The 19,464-nt window shown below is 41.1% G+C and overlaps 2 protein-coding genes across 3 annotated transcripts; both read right to left on the bottom strand.

Annotated features, from left to right (window-relative positions):
- Positions 1-2,854: 2,854 nt before the first annotated feature.
- Positions 2,855-4,777, bottom strand: LOC139202335 (hyaluronan and proteoglycan link protein 3-like). Its single transcript, XM_070831785.1, has 5 exons — positions 4,645-4,777; positions 4,282-4,504; positions 4,039-4,184; positions 3,583-3,885; positions 2,855-3,150 (listed from the first exon to the last, which is right to left on the bottom strand). The coding sequence occupies exons 1-5, from the start codon at positions 4,775-4,777 to the stop codon at positions 2,855-2,857; spliced, it is 1,101 nt and encodes a 366-aa protein (XP_070687886.1).
- A 2,279-nt stretch (positions 4,778-7,056) lies between these two features.
- On the bottom strand, positions 7,057-18,695 carry LOC139199092 (lactadherin-like). Of its 2 annotated transcripts, none has more exons than XM_070828108.1 (10): positions 18,507-18,695; positions 15,313-15,438; positions 15,102-15,233; positions 11,212-11,325; positions 10,333-10,514; positions 10,080-10,235; positions 9,849-9,993; positions 8,850-9,052; positions 8,609-8,764; positions 7,057-8,015 (listed from the first exon to the last, which is right to left on the bottom strand). In XM_070828108.1, exons 1-10 carry the CDS (start codon positions 18,580-18,582, stop codon positions 7,872-7,874), a joined length of 1,434 nt encoding a protein of 477 aa, XP_070684209.1. In that variant the 5' UTR covers positions 18,583-18,695; the 3' UTR covers positions 7,057-7,871. The 2 variants fall into 2 exon arrangements, with proteins under 2 accessions (XP_070684209.1, XP_070684217.1); XM_070828116.1 differs by having other exon boundaries at positions 8,850-9,034.
- Between the last annotated feature and the right edge of the window lie 769 nt (positions 18,696-19,464).

The following is a 19,464-nucleotide window of genomic DNA, read 5'->3' as shown; positions in this document are numbered from 1 at the left end:
GGCAGATCATTTACAGCGGAGAAGAAGGAAGATATACAGAAAAAGGCGAAAGATGTGAAGTGCAGATGAGTTTGAGAGGTCATTTAAGTTTGCTGATGCAAATTTACAGGAACTAAATGATCCCCTGATGAGTTACCGTGGTAGAGATAAATGCCTTGGAAAATAATTTGTTTGGGACAGACATGAACAAAGGTCAGCATGTGAATGGGATGACACAGCAATTGAGACAAAGGCATCCCTGGAAATGACTGGATTACACAGGCAACAATGTGCTCTGTGTTTTCTTGGAACTTCTCTGTGTGAACAACAATGAAACATATACATAAAGAGCTATGACTACAGGAAGGATTTTCCACTTTGTCTTTCTCTGAAGTAAAAACGTGGCTTCTTGTTGAACAACAATGTTAACTTTCGAGGGTTTACTCTGACTAAAGATAATTATCAGGTAAATTAGAGTAAAAGCTCCAAAGCTTTTCAATAACCTACTGCTTTCGATGAAAACGTCCCCCTCCATTAAGACTAAACTAAAGAGAAGCACAAGTTTTCAATGAACTCTAGCTTTTCTCAGTGGTTTTAATATTCAAGTATTCTATATTCTAAATAAATTGATCTTTTTTTATTGCATTTGTGTCTTATACTTGTGCACATATCTTGATATTGCCTTGCATTATTGTTAATTTTTTTTTTCAACTAACATTGCTGTTTCTTGTTGATACTTTGCCTTTGGTACCACCATTTGTGCCTTTTATGCCATTACAATGTCAGTTGTGCAGCAATTTGGCCAGTTTTTTTAAACCACCTTATTTAAAGCTTGTAATAAACTTGAAACCACTGTTTGAAATAAAAGTCAAACTAAGGGAACTAAGGGATTATCAAAGATTACAACAATATTATCAGACAACACAAGTGAAAACCGTGGCTGCTTTTTCAGTGACAGGTGGAGGGAAAAACAGTTGTGATGTTAGAGTGTTAATTCACACTTTAAGCATGAGACATCAAGTATTGATTAAATATGATAAATTGTCATTACACAGCAGGTTTAGTTTATTTTCCAATCCTGTCCTGTAGGTGGCGGTAATGCATCTGTCGGATGGTCTGCCAACCGCCAAGAAGAAGAAGAAGAAGAAGAAGAAGAAGAAGAAACAGCAGCAGCAGAAGAAGAAGAAGAAAAGAAAATATCTATTGTAGAAGTTGTTAACTTTTCTGTGGGATCAATGGATAAAGTAAGCAAAAACGTGAACGAATGACAATAATAATTTTAACTGTTTTTCATTATAACCATTCATTCACATGTGATAGTGGTGTTATTCTCACTTTTCAACCTTGCCAAGTTAGTAAACCAAACACCTCAGAGCTGTTGTCTTATTAGCAAATATGCCAAGTTAACCCAGTTTAGCTAATGCCAACCATAATAATGGGTATTTGGTATGTGTGTTAACACTTTAATTTAAATCCAAAGCACTGGACTGTCACTGTGAGAACTTTAACCCTTTAAAAAAAAGTCAAAGTAAAACATTTTTCACGATAGAAAACATCGGAACAGACCAGGAGTCAGTTAGCAAAGAAGTTAAGCCGATTAATACCCATTAAAAAGTAATTCTGCAGAATCAAAAGGGCGAAAGTTTGAATAGGAAACTCAATTTTTTATTGAAAGAATTATAAGAAGCAGAGTTTCAGTGTCTTTCAAGTCTTTTTATTATTTTATTTCTGAGACTCATATTCAAACAAAAACCCAGGAGGACTCACAAATTTACCTGAAAGTCTGTCAGTGACTGATTTGTGGAACATGCTGCTGCTACCACTTGAATCACCTTTGTTTAATGGACCCCACATTTGTTTAAATTACATAAATGTCAGAAGCTTCAGCGTCATTTCCTGATTGAATGAGTTTGATCAGACTCGAGAACATCTCTTCTGGATGAATAATCTTCAGTCCAGTATGCTGCTAACAGCTGCTTTTCCTATTTTCAGTACACCTACAACCACAGAGTGAATTTCCTTTTGTGGAGCACTAATCTGTATGTTTAAGAGAAGCTATAAACAAAATAGTTCTGAATGAAAATGTAGTGTACAAAGTAAATTTACACATTTTGTTAAGATCTATTCTTTTGACACAGTTAGACAGATGTATGGTTAATGATAACCAAAGATGTATGCAATTATAACATGACATTATAAATCCTCAGGCCAGTTTTTCTCAAATGCCTAAAACAAATCAAGATATTGTTCAAATATAGCTCCTGGATTGACTGGCCTTCAGAAACGTTTTGTCTTTTCTGTCTTCGATGCTAAAGATATCTGTGGTTAAGACAACTGTTGTTTCAGTTGTGTGTTTGTGGGCGTCTTAAAGGAGAGATAAAGCGGAGAATTGTCTGTACAGTGATTTTAATAGCTAGGAAAAGCAATTGTTATACAAAAATAAGTTAGATATCCAATGATATGAGAAGTGATCACTCAGCACCTGCTTTAATGAGGTATGTGGTTATACAGTAAACCGTTAAAAACAAAATAATTCACTTATTAGCTTTGAAGCACACGTCAGGTTCATCAGTTAACAGAATTCAAAGTTAAAATTTTATTTTGCATATGGTCATTTCAATAGCTTATAAAATATAATATAATTATATAAATTCTCATAAATGGCGAGACAACGTCACAGTAAAGTAAATGCTTTGTTCTTGTGTACAAACAGACAAAGTCACAAAGAGAATATACTAATAGAAAAATACAATACAATGAAGTAAAATTACCAGAGGGGCGGTGTACAGAGTCAATGAAGCAACTTTCTCATAAGGATACATGTTTTTGGAAAATCTGTCAACTTTAAATTTCTGGCCCCGTAGAAGGGGTCCATCTACATTCTTTCGTTCTCTGACTTGTAGCAGTAGACTCCGTGCTTGTGCTGGGGAGGTGGGAAGCCAACGCTGCGCACCCCCGGCTCAGAGGAACCGCAGTTTGTTCTCGGCCTGTTGATGGGATACCGGACGCTCCCGTCGGCCAGCCAGCCGGCGTCGCAGCGGTCCAGCCCTGCGAGCTTCCAGGCGGCATAGAGCTGTCCCACTTTGGCGATGTCCGCTCCATCCTTCTGACACGCCTGCTCAGCCTCCGTCAGGTTCATCTTGTCAGAAGGCTGAAGGTAGTAGACTTCCCCTTGGAAGGAAACACATTTATTGTGATGAGACCTCAATTGACTGGTTTGTCTCAGAGATAGTTTTGCAGCAGTGTGGTACTTGAACATGAGATTTCTATTCAGTAAAAACAAATGATATCTCTTTTCCACATAATGAATTTTTAAGTCATTTTCACAGAGGACATTGTGACAGTCACACTGTACCAGTGGAAAAATAAAGACAAAGAGGGCTGAATTCCATTTAGCTGCTTCCATTTCGAGGTTCTGGCTCACTGTCACACTGTAACAGCTTATTGGGACACTGGCACAAAGCCATTGTTAATTTAATTAGTAGCAGCTTTTTCGTACTATGACTTTCTGATTCTGATTCTTTCTTTCAAACTTTCTGCTGTGAAGAACCAGATATCATGTTGTTCTTGCACCGTCTTACACTTCTTTAAAAGCCACCTCACCTCGGAGCGAAGAGGAGAAGCAGAAGACATCGTAGCGATGGAGGCGCCGGTGCCGTCTGCCGTAGCTCCGGAGGCCTGGGGCGAGGTCGTTCCCCCCGCAGGGCACTCTGGGCCGTGTGATTGGGTACTGGACTGTCCCGTCGGCCAGCCAGCCTGCATTGCACCAGTTCAGGCCCTCCTTCCAGGACTGGAAGAGCTGCGTGAAGGTGGCCAGTGTGGAGTCCTGCTCGTCACAGGCCTGCTGGGCCTCCAGGAAGCTCATGTGGTAATACCCACGAGGGTGCTGGTAGGGAAACACCACACCTAGGAGGAATTCATTAGACAGCAATTAGCTGAGGGAATCTATTTCTAAAAGGGATCTCTGCATCGCAAAAGTAGGTGATCGTATGATGTTTGGACTGACATTGTGCCTGAGAATGGATGTCACAGGTATCAGTGTAGTGGGACATACTGTACCTCGTAACTCCAGATAAACCGAAGAGCTCTTGTCCTCCAGTCCATCCACCACCTCGCAGCGGTACCGGCCGGTGTCATTCAGCTGCAGTTCAGTCATCACGAGCGCAGCATCTCCTGGGAAGTCCTGCCTGAGCTGCACACGGCCCCTGACCAGCAAACACCAAACAGACATACAGCAAAGTCACACAGACGCCAATAACAGAAAAGAATAATAGTGAATTTCTTATTAGTTCTTTCAACAACCTGAACTCCCCAAAAATTCGACTGCGGGAGCCAATAGCCACCAGGACGTCTGTCTCTTGTCCCCCAGTAGCAGGCAGCCAGGACCACTTGACCCGCACCTCCCTTGGCGAGCTCACCTCAGGCTCATGCCAAAACCTGCACGGCATGGTGACGTTTCCCCCTCTAGCTGCAAAAACCGACGGCAGAGCAGAGTCCACATGGAGCTTCACGCCTCTGAAATGAACTGCAGGAAACACAGACACAAAAATGGACTAAGAGAACATATAATGCACATATTAATATTAAAGATCTGAGCTGGATCCAGATAGAATACACCTGGGTTAGCTCTAATCTAAACACACATTTCACTGGTCAGGTGCATACTTTCTTTGTTGCTATTTCCATTGAGGAAGTCGTGGTAGAAGAAGTTGTCTGAGATCGTGGGGGCGGTCAGGACCCAGCCTGAGAGAACCAGCTGAGCCAGAAACAACAGCAGAGTTTGGAGGCAACAAATCATCGTCCTGGCTGCAATGACAAAATCCTGATCCTGAATGATGTCTCTGCAGCCCTCAAGTCTGTGGAGAGAAACCTGATAAATCTGATTAATATGAACACACAACCTGCTGTCTCTTTAATACCGGACAGTGCCAGCAGAGGGCAGCATGATACCATGATGCCAGTAAACTCTATCAAACTATACATTTTGTCTCTTCAACAGCTTTTTTTGTGCTTTAAGAGTCAGTGAACATGTTGCTTCTGCATTGTGTCCCTACAAAAAAAACGAGTTACTGATTTAAAAGATATAAATGTTGTTGGTTTGCATGATGGTTTTCTTTGCAGGTATACAAATATTCGACCTGTGGCAATTATTCACTCAGTTTAAGAACATAACACACCTGGAGGCCAAGTGAGAACAAAAAGAAGTCGAAATGAAACAGGTCTAATACATTAAAACAAATGTAATGTGAAAGGCTCATCTGACCCATAAAGACCCGTTTTGTACAGATCACGGACTATATTTTACGCTCAGTAATTTTATTCACATTTATTTTCTTCACTTACCGCCAAAAATACCTCGATATTCTGCTTGCGTGGTTTAAATCCCCTGAAGAAAAGCTGTGACTCCGAGGAGAAGGAGAAAATGATGCGCAAAAGTCTGCTGGAAACTAATCAGGATTTTCTGGTCAGGGTTCAAAAAGCAGCAATCACAGGTCAGTCATTAGTCTCCTCCAGTCTGATCGATGATTTAAAAAAAAAAACACGCTCAGTTAATAATAAGATGTATCCTGACTGTTCGCAGAGGGGCTGCAGGGCTGTAATGCTGCTCTGCTGCTACAACTGAAAGAACAGCTCAGGCTGGAAACCCACCTGTGTGTGTGTGTGTGTGTGTGTGTGTGTGTCTGCAGCCACTGAGTGGAGGGGCATTTATAGTTCAAGTAGACCTACACTAATCATGAAGAAAAAAAATGCTTGCTTTTGGTTTAGTCTTTAACACTTTACTGTTGTAAAATTTTACTTTGTTGCAGTTTCCATCACTGTGCAAAAATACAGGAAATCCAAAGGTTTAAAAGCAAAAAATAATTTTTCTGAAAGACCACAACAAGTTTTGTTTTTATCTACCAGTCCATTCTGTTCATTGGGATTTTTGTCATTCAGTGCTGACTGTTAAATCTGCTTTAATAATATGAGCTGAAGTACAATTATGATTTTTAGAGAAAGTGATAACATTTAAAGGTGCACTAAGTGGTGTTGTTCTGGTCCTGTTCCCATAAACATAAATTACAGGATCACTATCATTGTATTGTTATTATCATTATTTTATTACAGTGGGACCAACCCTAACAAATAGGCTCACGTTGTGCAGCTGTCTGTGGATGAGCATCTTGAGGGGAAAGCTCTTTTGCATCCCTCCTAAACTGTGTGAAAGCAGATGTTTTGTTGCAAAGGGTCTCCATGTAGTCTCCAGCCAGCAGCTGTGTTTTCCTGGAAGCACTATGATCTTTTATAGGAAGCCCCGCTGTGTTGCGGAAAACATCCACATACAGTAGACACAGGCATGCACAGCGAGGACAGATGTGCCAGAGATGCTCCGTCCTCCGCCGCAGTTATTTCATAGAGATGAAAGCGGTTGCCAGGGGCCAAACATACCAGAACTGTGAGCTTAGAGAGATGAGTGGCTAACAGGGTGTAATTACTCTTGTAAACAGCAGGTCAAAGCCCGGTAGTCCAGCATGGAGAAGACTGACAACATCTTTACGTGGTTGGGACAGTTTGTACTTTGTGCAAGAAAGCCGAACTGACAGCAGGTTCTTCTTTGAAATGTTTAATTCCGTTTCATGTGAGGCTTTCAGGTCAAATACAAAATCCTACTGCAGTCTTCTAATGTGTTGCAAAAGCAGGTCTATTTTCTAGATGTTATCAGCATCTGAGCAATGCAGAGATGCCCCCTTTAATGGTGAGCAGCAGTCCTGTTTAATGAGCATGTTCTTCTCCTTCATGCTGCTCCCTTTGTGCCTCCTGGACCGTATGTGGCCTCACTGACCAGTCTGCTCATGCAGAAATCAGCCACCAACATCCACTCTGACATGGACATTGTCTGAGCACATAGGACTCCACCAGCAAGTGGGAAATAAATTCTTATATAACTGGTGGCATTCATTAATACCAGCTCATGCTAAAACATGACAGAGACATGTTTTGTTTCTCTTGATTGAAAAGAAAACACATACATAGAGTTCTTTTCACATTTAATAAATGATCTCACTTTAAGACCAACAATGAATAAAAAAAAAAAAAGAGTGTAAAACAATGTTTATTTTCTACACATCTTTCTATATATTTCACATTTGTTGTAAAAAGGATTAAATCACAATGAAATTATATGTAAGGATGAAGCTGAAAAACCTGCTAAAATGCGTAAAAAACAGACGTCACTCCTTCAGTTTGTCAGATCAGTGTGCTGCAGCTCAAAGGTGAACATTTTAATTGTCTACTCTTGGACATATTTTATCTTCCGATATGGTTGAAAATGCCAAAATATACCCTATATTGCACAGGCCCTGCATCATAATGCTGGTTTGTGCTCGAGTAACGAAACAGCAGTTTGAAAATGTGTATAGTGGGTATGCTGATGTGGATGTTTGTCATCTGTCCTCTGCAGGCTGTTAAAACTACAAGAAATAGCCGGGTTGTTAACTGGTGTAGGACTGCAAGGGAGGGACAGAAAAAGCTTAAAACTGGCAATTTAGCTTGCAGTACAACTGGAAGTGGTGGAGGACGCTATTATCAAGTCTCCAGGCTTCAGAGAACTCTTGGAAGGAGCAAATAAAATGGGCTAGGAACAAATCTATGCACATTCTGTTTATATCCAAAGCTATTAAAATTCAAATTGCTTCATAGAAGATTCGATGTCAAATAAGTCTATTAACACAAGCATAAAAAAAGTCACTAGTCAGAAAGTGCTACGTGTGTTAAAGTCCCAGCAGCCGACAGGATTTTTATCCAGACAAACAAATGACGATTTGTTCTACATCCGCTCCTCTGCTGTGGTTGGAGGAGCCGGAGCGACCGGATGAGGATGGAGCACTGGTTAGACGGTGACCGATGAGCTTCTAGTCATCGCAGCCCAGCAGCTCCATGCGTAGGGTGATGCGCTCGTGCCACTCCCAGGGGATGACTCTGACATAACGGGCGTAGAATGGAGGCTCAAACAGATTCTTCTTATGGATGTTGTTGTCAGTGTTGCCTTGGAAAAGCTGCAAATAGTAAAATAGAAAAAAAAATTATAATCGATCAAGAGAATGATGAGGAGGTTTACAATCTTGTGACACTGTGATGTGCACATTTGGTGAATACATCCACCAAGTGTCTTACTGGCCAATAGTCATCATGGGTTGTTAATCAAACTGGGCTGTGCTGCCTTCTGAAACCTTACCCCCCCCCCCAGCAGCCCCACCCAGACGCTCAGAGCATTCAGACTAAGCCCCCGGGCAGCATCATTATGCCACGAACCAACTAGCTCTGTGCTCAGTAAAAACATCAAAGCTCGTTTTACAGGTTCACTGGATCATCTCAGGGAAAGAGGCTACAGTGATGAGATGCCTTCCAAATCTCCAACAAGAGCCAAAAATACATCAGAATCAAGAAAGAACGGAGAGGGAAGCTGAATTATGTGCAACATTTTGGACTTAATTTTACAAACTGAAAGCTATAAGACTGGGCTTTATGTAAAAAAAAAAAAAAAAAACACTTCAAAAAAGAGGCATTAAATGATCTTCATTGAATTGAGAGTTGGTTACTAAGACATACATATACTGCATACTGTAGTAGGGAAATAAATATTATTGACCTTATCATTGCCGGTGCTCTCCTCCTTCACCACGCTCCATGTATCGCCATCGTTACTGTAAGCAACTTTAAACACCGACACAAACTGTACCACCCCAAAGTCCTTGGCACCCTGAGTGATGATGCCTGTGAGGCGTTTTGTCTTCTCTAGATCGACCTGGTGATGGGACAAAGAATATCAGTTACACTCCGCAGCCTCTGCTGGCTTCAGAGGACCTTTTTACCGCTAAAGACGCTCTCACCTGGATCCACTCTGAGCGGTTGTTGTGGGCAGGAGACCAGGCGTTTGTCTTTCCCTGCTTATCCAGGCGGGCAAACTGAGGATACCACGTGAAGGTATCGATGCCCCACGTGCGGAACGAGCTGGAGGCTGAAAGCTGCCCGTCTGAGATTAGCCGAGACTTCATTCCCAGAGCCTCTGAGCAACCTGCCGTGTTTGAATAAACTGTGAATCGAGAGCAGATGGAAAGACGGAGGGAGGGAAAACCGAAGTGGCAGAGAGAGAGAAGAAAGAGGGGGGAAAAATGAGTACACCCAAAGAAAAGACAAGAAAACTTCACCCTTCATCCTCATTTGAAGAAAATCTTCAGAACAAAGTGACAGATTAAAATCAATTTTACACCCACCAACTACCAAGCAGAAGGAACAAAAAGAGGCGCACGGCAGGAGAATGCATGCGATAAGCTGCATAGAGCTACATATGCAGTGTGTACACATTGATCATGTTTCTCTGTAAATGATTACGTGCGAAATGGACAAAAGACAAAAGAGAGGAGGTGGAAAAAAAAAAGCACAAATGTGTGTGTTTCTGTCTGTATGTTCTTGGAAGCATCGCTTTTATTTTTGCACAGTGAGGTTTCTGCACAGAAAGCTGTTTATACTGCACATCTTCCATCTGACCACGGCTAGATGGAGACCGTATTATGTAGCTGACAAACTGTTTTGACTGTCAGTGTAACCACAGCAAGAGGAAACCAACACAGTAAAACAAGAGACAAAGGAAAAGTTAAACAAAAGAGACTTTCCTAACTTTTCCCCACCTCAGGGGATCTTATACATATTCACACATGTTGTTTTAACCTTTGCTCAAAATGGAAAGTTCACAGAGGCTATAACTTGAACTCGACGTAGGTCACGTGTCCTTTTTTATTAATATCACGTTTGTTTTTTGATCTGCCATTATTCACTGCCACGTGTCTGAACTGTATTGGCATTGTGCTGTATGTTGTCTGTGTGCTTACCATTGAGTTCACAGCCCACCAGCTCCATGCGCAGCGTGCAGGCCCTGCGACAGACCACAGGGATGATGCGGATGTACTGGGCCACGATAGGAGGGTCAAAAAGGTTGGTCTTCGTGCTGTCGTTGTCGGTGTTGCCCACGAAAACCTGCAGACACAGGAAATACGGTGAGTGTGCTGAAGAAAGAGGAGTTTTCAGTGAGATCTGCTGTTCACATCATCAAGTCCTCTCACCCTGTCCCTCCGTTGGCCTTCCACTCTGTAAGTGGTATAAGCGTCTCCATCAAAGCTGCTCGCCACCTTGAAGGCCTTGATGTACTCGGCCGTGCCCATGCGACTGGCACCCTGAGTGATGATGCCCGTCAGACGCATCTTCTTCTGCATGTCAATCTGGTTTTTTTTTTTTAACAAGAGGTCAAGTATTAGCCAACTTCACAGGTCTCACTGGTCAATGTCATTTGAATTTTAAAGTGTCCACCTCTCTCACCTCGATCCAGGGGTTCCTGTCGTGGGTGGCTGACGTCCAGGCGTTGACGATGCCCTGGTTGTTGAGTCGAGCCAACTCCGGTCCCCAACGCTGCAGGCCCAGAACGCCGTAGTGCACAGAGGATGCTGTAATCTGGGACTCCACGATTGATCCTCCCTCCATCCCCAGCAGAGAAATGCAACCTGGGACACAGCCATTAAAACTGTTACCGAGGGTAGAAGTACGTAATTTTTTTTACTCCTGGTTTTGAGTCATTTTACCACTCCACAGTTTGAATGTCATCAGTGCAACAGTTTGTTTAGTGCCCATATAATTTAACTATGGTGCTTAAAATTTTTATTTTTAGACACTTAATTCTGTATTTTACAAGGTTTCAAATATTAATGTCTTACTTTTACTTACTACATGTTTGAGTAAATCACAAATCAGTGAAGTACTTCAGGATCTTCAAACACTCTAAGCAACTTATTCAATATCGTATTAGGTCATTTGGACGATTTCCCAAAGAGGTTTTTTCAGGAAAACCAAGTGACTGGGATTGATTTCAAGATTTTAGTGTTACCACCACAGCTGAAGGGGAGATTGCACCTTTGTAGTAGTAGCTCCCAGGCTCTGGAAAGGCAGACCCCTACACTGCCTGTTTTTAAATCCAACCTTAAAACACACGTTTATTCAGATTTAACTCAGTATGAAAGCTGCCCTTTGCTTTAGTTATTGTATTGTCCTTTTGTCTGCTAAACTGGTATTTTATTGTGTTTCTATATGTTTTTGTTATATGGTTTTTGCTATTCTATTCATTACTATGAATCAACTGTTGTTGCTTTTAAATATGCTATATAAATAAAGTTGGATTGGATTGGATTGGACTGAAGAACTTACGTAGCTGACACTGCTTTCCAACATACGGTGAAGGGCACTGGCAGGTGTAGTCTCCATCAAGATCTCGACATTTGCCTCCATTCTTACAGGGCTGATCGGCACAGTCATTCACATCTGAAAAAAAAACAAAAAACAACTTAATGTGCGATTTTCAACCCATCGAGCCACCTTTGGTCATGAACTGGTTAAATGTTCAGTGAAACGCAACAATCACCAAAAAAAAAAAAAGATGATTGCTGGAGATGTAGCGCACACCTGCCCACAAACGGCTCGGGGAGAGGTGAGACAGGTGGAGCGACACAAAAGCCTCACTGTGTCTGGAAAATACAGTTGGTGACAACTAGTTTCTCTTAAATCTAACACGATGACAGAAATGCCCCTGAGGGCAACACTGAGGAGACAGGGCACTCAGTTTAAAGGGCACAGCGGGTTAGGGGTGAGAGGTCACAGCTGATAATTGTTTAATTTTGTGCTGTGACTCGATGAGTGTGAGCAGATGCAGGAGACGGGCTCTTTGGAATCAATTTTGTATTTCAGCTGACTGAAGTGGAATTAGTTGATAAATGTCATATGGGAGCTTTTCCTCCTTCTAATAAAGATCCTGTTCCACAAATAAAGGCCCTGCCTTCCTCTACAGTAACCACGATAAAAAAAAAAAAGCAAGCATGTGGTCATTGTATCCCCTTTGAGAAAAAGCCCATGCAATGCTCCCTGATAATCACAAGATGGTGTGCTTGCACAGCATGTCTGCATGGTTTGAGTAGAGCAGTGGGATCAATGCAGAAATTCAGTATTTTAAGAGCAATGAAAATAAAGGTTGGGCCAGATTACTTTGAAATGTAGTCAGGTGCTGAATGCAAATCACATGTTAATAATTTGCAATTAGTAAAGTGATACATTGGATTACAAAAAACTTTACTTAATCTGAATACTTTCACATTCACACAAATATTCTTTTCTTATCCTTTAACATCTCAAAACGTTTTTAATGCAAATAAAATGCATTTTTCATGTTCAGCATTTAAAGTTCATATAGTTCAAATCAAATCAGCCTTACAAAAACTGGCACTAACCACAGTTGTACTGTGTGTGTTCTACTGTGGGATCTCTTTTGTGTTAGTGTGACAGACTTTTCTGTGAGTGAATGGGAACGAATGGGAGGCTGTTTTGGAGGGACGACTGCTGCTTGAACCCTCCATCCTGACTCAACACCGCTCAGTTTTCCCTCGCCACAAAGTGGAGCACTTGTCTGTGTCAGGTATGCTATTAATGAGTTGATACTGATGGTTTTCATGAGAAAAAAAAAAGGTTTATAATTTTGAGATTGCCAGATTCTAAAGGCGTAATCAAATTTGTAATGAACTAATCCATGACAATGTAAATATAATCTAATTGCAGTTTTTAAAAATGCAATCTGGGCTGATTATAGTTACTTATTTTTTGAAATCTGATTATGTAATACCGATTACAGTTAATCTGATACTAGACAACCCTGACAACAATTCAAATATTACTCAGACGTTAGAGCAAACAAAACACCAACTAAACAACATAACAACAGACCTCACTGTGAATACTTTGTTCTATTTACTGCTGAGTCCTAGGGAGACACCGGGTAGCTGAAAAGACAGACAGTGTCACTGCAGGACCTGTATTAAGATCCCTTGGTAATGATAGGTAATGATGATAATGATAGTCATCACTTATATGCATCACGATCCGGTCAAAAACAGTAGTTCTGTCAGGGATGTTGCTTTTCACTGGATTATGATGTATGTTTAGGTTTTCCTGGCCCTAATCAATGCACTGAGACCGTCGTCACTGCAGCCTGATCAGGTCTGAGTGCAGCTCCGCTCCCTGTTGTTTGCTGCAAGAGGATCCACTTTGAAACCCACAGCTGGACACAACTAGGAAATCACAGCCGAGTGGATCAATCAATGTAACACAAAGCTACTCTGTGTCTTTACCTGTTGATTGGTCTAAGACGAGAAGTTCTTAGAAATAATCTTAGAAAGCTTCATTTTATGCATTAATTTGTTTTGTACTGCAATTTATATTCCTCGTGTGTATAAATTAAGCTGCCAGCAAAATAATATGCTGTTTTACTTGAGTTAATCTAATCATAGAATAAAAAAAGAACCCTATACTGAGTTTAAAAGCTGTGAAACAGAAATAGGAGAAAAAGCATTGGCATTAGAATTGACTGAAATTGCATCGAGCCAGATTATATGATCATGGATCAATAGTGTTAATGTCAATACAAAATAAGATGCCACTGAAACAAGATAGAGGAATTTAAAGAAAATCTGTACTTCAGGTCAGCGTTCACTTTGATGGATAAAGGAATGAAACCTGACCAGCCTCAGTTTTCCTCACTGGAATATATGTTTAGAATATAAGTTTAAAGATTTTAGTACAAAGAGCACACATGGGTACAGTCTCCACCAGTTCTCAGCTTTCTGTGGTGCATAGGTTCTTATATAAACACGCCATGAGGGCGGGGTGGACATCGTGTGTGTGACCACTGGCCAAGACTGGACTTTATCGCCAGAGACCAGGAGCCTCTTCACACAAAGCAAGTGAAGCGTGAAGGATGCTGAGGCCTCTCAGTTTACTGCAAAGAATCATTCTTCTCTTGAAGTCCAACCCATTTTTCTACCACAGAAATCCATTTTTGTCGAGCCTTCTTGTAACCCGTCCCACTAATCCTAAGACACTCTACCAGATTTCAGAATGAGGCAGAGGAAAGGTTGACGTAATGCCACATGGGTCTGTGTAATTCTTGTTCCTGTTAACACTAAGAGGATTGGTCACAACTTAGAAACACATGCCTGCATGTGTGTGACAACACTGGCAACACACAGCTGACACTGAGAAACTGGTGAGCCTACCAAGAGCAGGGCAACACAGCCTTACTGATTTGATCTGGAATTATTTTTCCCATGTTTTGCAACATTGCCGATATGACATTCATGCAGGGGAAGGATGAATTAAAGAAATATGGTGTCCAAAAATCTTAAAGTGCCTTTCTGAATTTCTCATTTTCCAATTGTTTCTAGTATTACTTGCAGTAACAACTACTATGAATTAATGTTTACTGTTCGTAATATATGGGACAGGTTCCACCTCATTCCAGTGCTGCAACACCAGTCCAGCCAGTGACGTCTGACTGAATCAAAATTAGAAAGCATTTGGGAGTTGACGACCAGACTGCACAAACACTATAACTGGTGGTCAGGCTTTGGGCTTTGAGGTGAGCTGTTCCATCCACTAAAAAATGTTATATAATACCACAAGTTAAAGTCCTGGGAGTTAAAGTTATATTTTCAAACTATAATTATACAATAAATCTGCTCTCAGATGTCTCACAAACAAAGCCTCCAAAGTTATGGGTGTCAGAAATACCTTTTAGGATTTGTATAATTCACACATCTAGAAAATAATCCTCTATTTCCTTCCTTTTCTTCCGCTAAAAAAACGCAATCACATGCAATAATTCCAAGCCAACTTGGATGTTATGTCAAGAGGATATGATGGGATTCACTATTATCAAATTCTTCATCTCATTCAGCTAAAGCACAAACAGATGCAGTGTCGGACCTGTGAGGAAGGCCTCTGCATGCTAAGAGACTTGGAGTGGTCTTTTACTAATTAGACAAACAGAATGAACCGCAGAGGCCGCTGAATGAGAGCCTTTCATGAAGCTGCTGAACCGACTCTACGCCTCTTTCACCGCTGATGCTATGACAGGGTGGAAAAAAAAACTCATGTGTTCACACTCATGGAGAAATCTGCTCAAAGTGAAGCCTACTGCTATTTGTATTTCACTGCCTATTGAAAAAAAAAAAGAACCAGCTCAGACTCTCGAATCACGTCCAGAAGTAACTTACTGATCTGGCAGTGCGCTCCCTCGAAGCCGGGCTGGCACTTGCATATGTACTCATTGAAGACGTCTCCTCGTCTGGTTGGAGCGATGATCTCGCACGACCCGTCGTTCTTGCAGGGGTTAGGATTGCAGGGTCCTGAGAGAAGGAAGACGGGGAGAGATTTTAGCGCATGATTAAAGGTGCCCATCCAACGCAAGGTTCGCCTTTGCCGTACCTGTCTCCGTCAGGTTGCAGGTGTCTCCGCCGAAGCCATCTGTACAGATACAGATGAATGGATCCTCTCCCACCCCGGTCACACATGTTCCTCCATTGTGGCAAAGATTCACCTCACAGTAGTTACCTGAGTGAATGAGATTGAAATAAACAGAGAATGACACTCAAACAACTATTTACAAACCCATGCTAAATCCACCTTAATCCACAGTAAAAACAACTACTGCCATTTGACCCATTTTGTTGTACTATGGTGGTGTATTCTACCTGTTACCGTGGAGACCAGAGATCCCGTTTTCTCAACTGCCAGCAGCTACGATAAACTAGACTGCAGCGCAGCTACAGCACATGCTGTTGGAATCCCTTGCTGTTTCTTGCATGGGGAAACTATTAGCACTCCTGATCTTGTTTTGCTATTTGCTCTCTCAAACCTTAAGTCAAATTTAAGTCACAGCAGAACAGAACAAGCTCCCACTCTTTCTCTGGAGCTGTCAAAAGTCCTTCTAGGAAATGAATGAATTCAGTATGTGGAAAATAAGGCAGATTGGGATGAAAACAAAGCTTAAGCGACAACAGTTTGTCACAAAATCATTCCTGAAACACAATTAAAAGCCACCTCCAGCAATTCAATATTGCACTTTCTTTAAAGATGGGGGATGTACAAGAAATAGCTTTAAAAAAGAATCACCAAAGATGAAGCAGAAGCGCCAGATACATGCTAACTTTTAGTCTTAAGTATAATGTAGACTCCTTCATTCCCCAGATTGTGTACTTCATCAGATGCTCCCTTGCTTTTAAATGGCCGTTGAAACTTCACAACCCCGACATGTAACAAAGGCTGTCTGCTAAGTGTGTGTAGTCTCCAAGCCCAAACTACAATTACCCTGATGACATTAACAGGGGTCTCACTGGCTGAGCAGTTCTATTAAAGAATGTGTAAAATTGGCTCAGAGCCCCTTTAATATCAAAGTGGCATAAACAGCATACAAGCATCCAAAGCTTGTTGAGTTTTAAATGAATAATGATAAAACAACATGCTGAGTTTGGGATGCATTTGTCTCTCCTTAATGCTCAGTATCAATCCAATACACTGAGTTCTCATAGATACCACAGTGTGTACTAAGAGGGAGGAAAGAGGCTTCCACTGTGTTTCCTCTTTGTTACTGGAGTGTCTGGCCTGAGCGTTTGTAACAACAGCAGTGCTGCAGCTTCGGCGGTGAGGCCCAAAGTGCTGAGTCACAGATCCTGGCTGGATTAGGAAAATGAAGGCAGAGACCTCCAGCAGGAGCGTCAGGGCACAGACCCATGAGTCACACCAGAGCTGTCAAAATGACGAAACCATAACTCATAACCCTTGTGTTTTCATTCATTTAATCCGCCTGTTGACTCATTAGACGCCACGTCAGAGTCGTCATTTGAGCTCTAAACAGGGACTAGAGGACTTTTCCTTTTCTTTGGCATCTGTGAGGTAAAAACCTTTTGTGGATACTGCAGACTTTCTCTTTTTGGAAAGTGTACCACCACAACTATGAGACGTAGACAAGTCACACTGAGTGTCACTGGCTTTGCTGCTGAAGTGAAACAAATCTGAGCACAACCATTCTGACAAAGAAACTGACCAGAGGGACAATTTATACAGCAAAAAGTGTGACTTCTAAAGAAGTTTTATGAGATTTGATGAAATTAGTTATACTGGTTACTTTTATTGTGTAAACAAAATTCAAAAAACGTGCACCGTGAACACATGTTGGAATAGAAGTAGTAAGTAATTCAAGTCATTCAGCTTTTTCATCTCTTTATTTAAGCAATTGGGTCTCTGTGAGCATGAAAACAACCTGGTGGAACAGGTGATGTTTTCTATTGCATAGATACTGAATATATTATTTGGTGACCGACAGATTTTAACAGAAAAATCTAAACTGAGTCAAGAAATTTGAAACAAACAAGACAGTTTTACGCAGCCGACACTGACAGCAGAACCTGTGTCTACGTGCAGGATTAAGAGCTTGCAGGATTAGCCAGGTTGGACAGATGCATGCAGCTCTTTCAGGAATGAGCAGTTATACAACATGACAGTGCAGCAGCTCACAAGTGGCTCAGGACACACAGCCCACCTGACTGACATGTGCGTGATGAGCAGAGCAACAATGCCTCTGAACGTACACAGACATCGTAGCAGCAGAGGAACAACAAGCAGCCACATTTAAAGACAGTCAAAACACTTTGGGTGTAAATTTGACTCAGTGCATTTTAAGTGCTCCTGGTGTTCAGCAGGTTTCTAGGTTGAACTAAAAGTTGGTGAGTGGACAGCTGGTTCATGTTAGCTCCAGACACCAGCACATATGGTGTTATTTTCCTCTCCATCTGCACCACCCATTAGTGTGACCAGAAAGGTGTCCACTGGGATAATAATAATACATTAAAATCTAAGCACAAATAACACAAGCAAACTCCCCTGGAGGTGGACAAACTATGTTGTACTGTGGGTGGTGCACGCATGAAAAAAAGACACACACAAGAGCCGTTCAGTACTGCAAAAAAGGCTAAATAAACACTGTGTGAAACTTTGTAATAGCAGTGTGTCATATGTAATAACAGGGTGGCCTCACATTTAATCACCCATTCTACCATGACAATAATACACTAGCATGCTGGGATGAAGGAGGTACAAATTAAATATTGACTTCTTTTAGGCATATTTTCATGGCTGAACCCTGAATTTTGAACTCATTTAACAGACAATTTGGTGATGGGAAATGATAAAGACTGCCACATGAGGATATTGTCATTATTACATTAAAACAGGTTTAAAATCAAAGAGGTTTGGCATATAGCAACCCCAGTGGTTACACAGGAAAGACATGCAGGCTAATTACATTTAAATGGCCCATTGGTATTCATTAAAGCCCACACTTTTCCCATCCTGTAGAGACCTTAGCAGACAGTAGGAAAATCAAAACTGGATCTTCATGAGTCACTGAAAGGAAAATGGAAAATAAGCCTAGGTGGCATAGTTCAGTGCCAAAGTCCCATTTGTGGATTACATGGAAAAAGTGAATGAAGTCTGGTGTTAGAAGTAGAAACCAGTGGAGATGCTACACAAACATAAACAGGCAACAGGAGTTGATCAGGAGTTCAGTGTGAATACGATTAATCAGATTTGTGTCGGTGGTTTAGAAAGAAAAAGGGACTTACCTCTGACTGAATACAGGCAAAGTAGGAGAGTAAATGTTGTCACAATCGCTGGTATTACATTTCCGGGACGTTTCATATTTGTTTACGGTGACTGTTTGTTCCGCAGGTTGTTTGTTCACAGCAGCGACCAAACTTCTGACTGATGCTGCCTTAACGTGCTGTCGGAAGTTTGGGAATCCCTGGTCTGGACTGGAGCGTGAAGGAACGATGAAGTGATAAATAAGGCAGCCGGGATTTTTCGATAATACCCGAGTTAACGACATGTGACGCTATATGGGCGGAGAGCTCGGAGCCATGTCACCAAACACACAGTGACAATAATAGGAGGAACGTCTGCTAATACATTAATTCACAGTTGGCCCATTTCTTTGACATTTATGTCATTTTATATGTTTGCTCTTCGATTAATTTAGAGGTGTCTTTTGAAGATTATTACAGCTAGAAATTAAATTTAGCAAATATATTTTTTTCTTTTTGAGTTTAACTGCTCTTTTAGATTTTGATTTTTATTTGTAGACCTTTAATAATATATCTAATAATATAATTTATCTATTATATATCAACCTTGCCTACAATTAAATCTGTCTTCAAAATAAACAAGCTCTGTTACCTGATGATCTAAATTACAGTCAAATTAGTTGTCACTTCCGATTTTAATGCTCGATAAACAACTTGTAGTGTTAAACAACCTGTTTTATTGTGAGCATTTGAAGGCATCACTATCCCCTGATTGATTGACAGTAGGGTAGGCGGGGTTTTAAATAACCTCCAGGGATTATTACTGACAAATTAGTGTGCGCACCCACTTCAGGTGAAAATGAAAAATATCTGGATGACATTTAAACACATATTTAAGAAAACAATAATCATGTTTCACTCAGAGGGTTTACTGGTGAAATCTGAATGCACAAGATGATCGTCTTCCTCCCAAGATCGAATCTGGAGAAGAAGCGTGAAA

This window comes from Pempheris klunzingeri, chromosome 1 (assembly GCF_042242105.1).
Source record: "Pempheris klunzingeri isolate RE-2024b chromosome 1, fPemKlu1.hap1, whole genome shotgun sequence".
Classification (NCBI taxonomy): Eukaryota; Metazoa; Chordata; class Actinopteri; order Acropomatiformes; family Pempheridae; genus Pempheris; species Pempheris klunzingeri.
The sequence above is the reverse complement of the archived record's forward strand: the minus strand, read 5'-3'. Positions and strand labels throughout refer to the sequence as shown.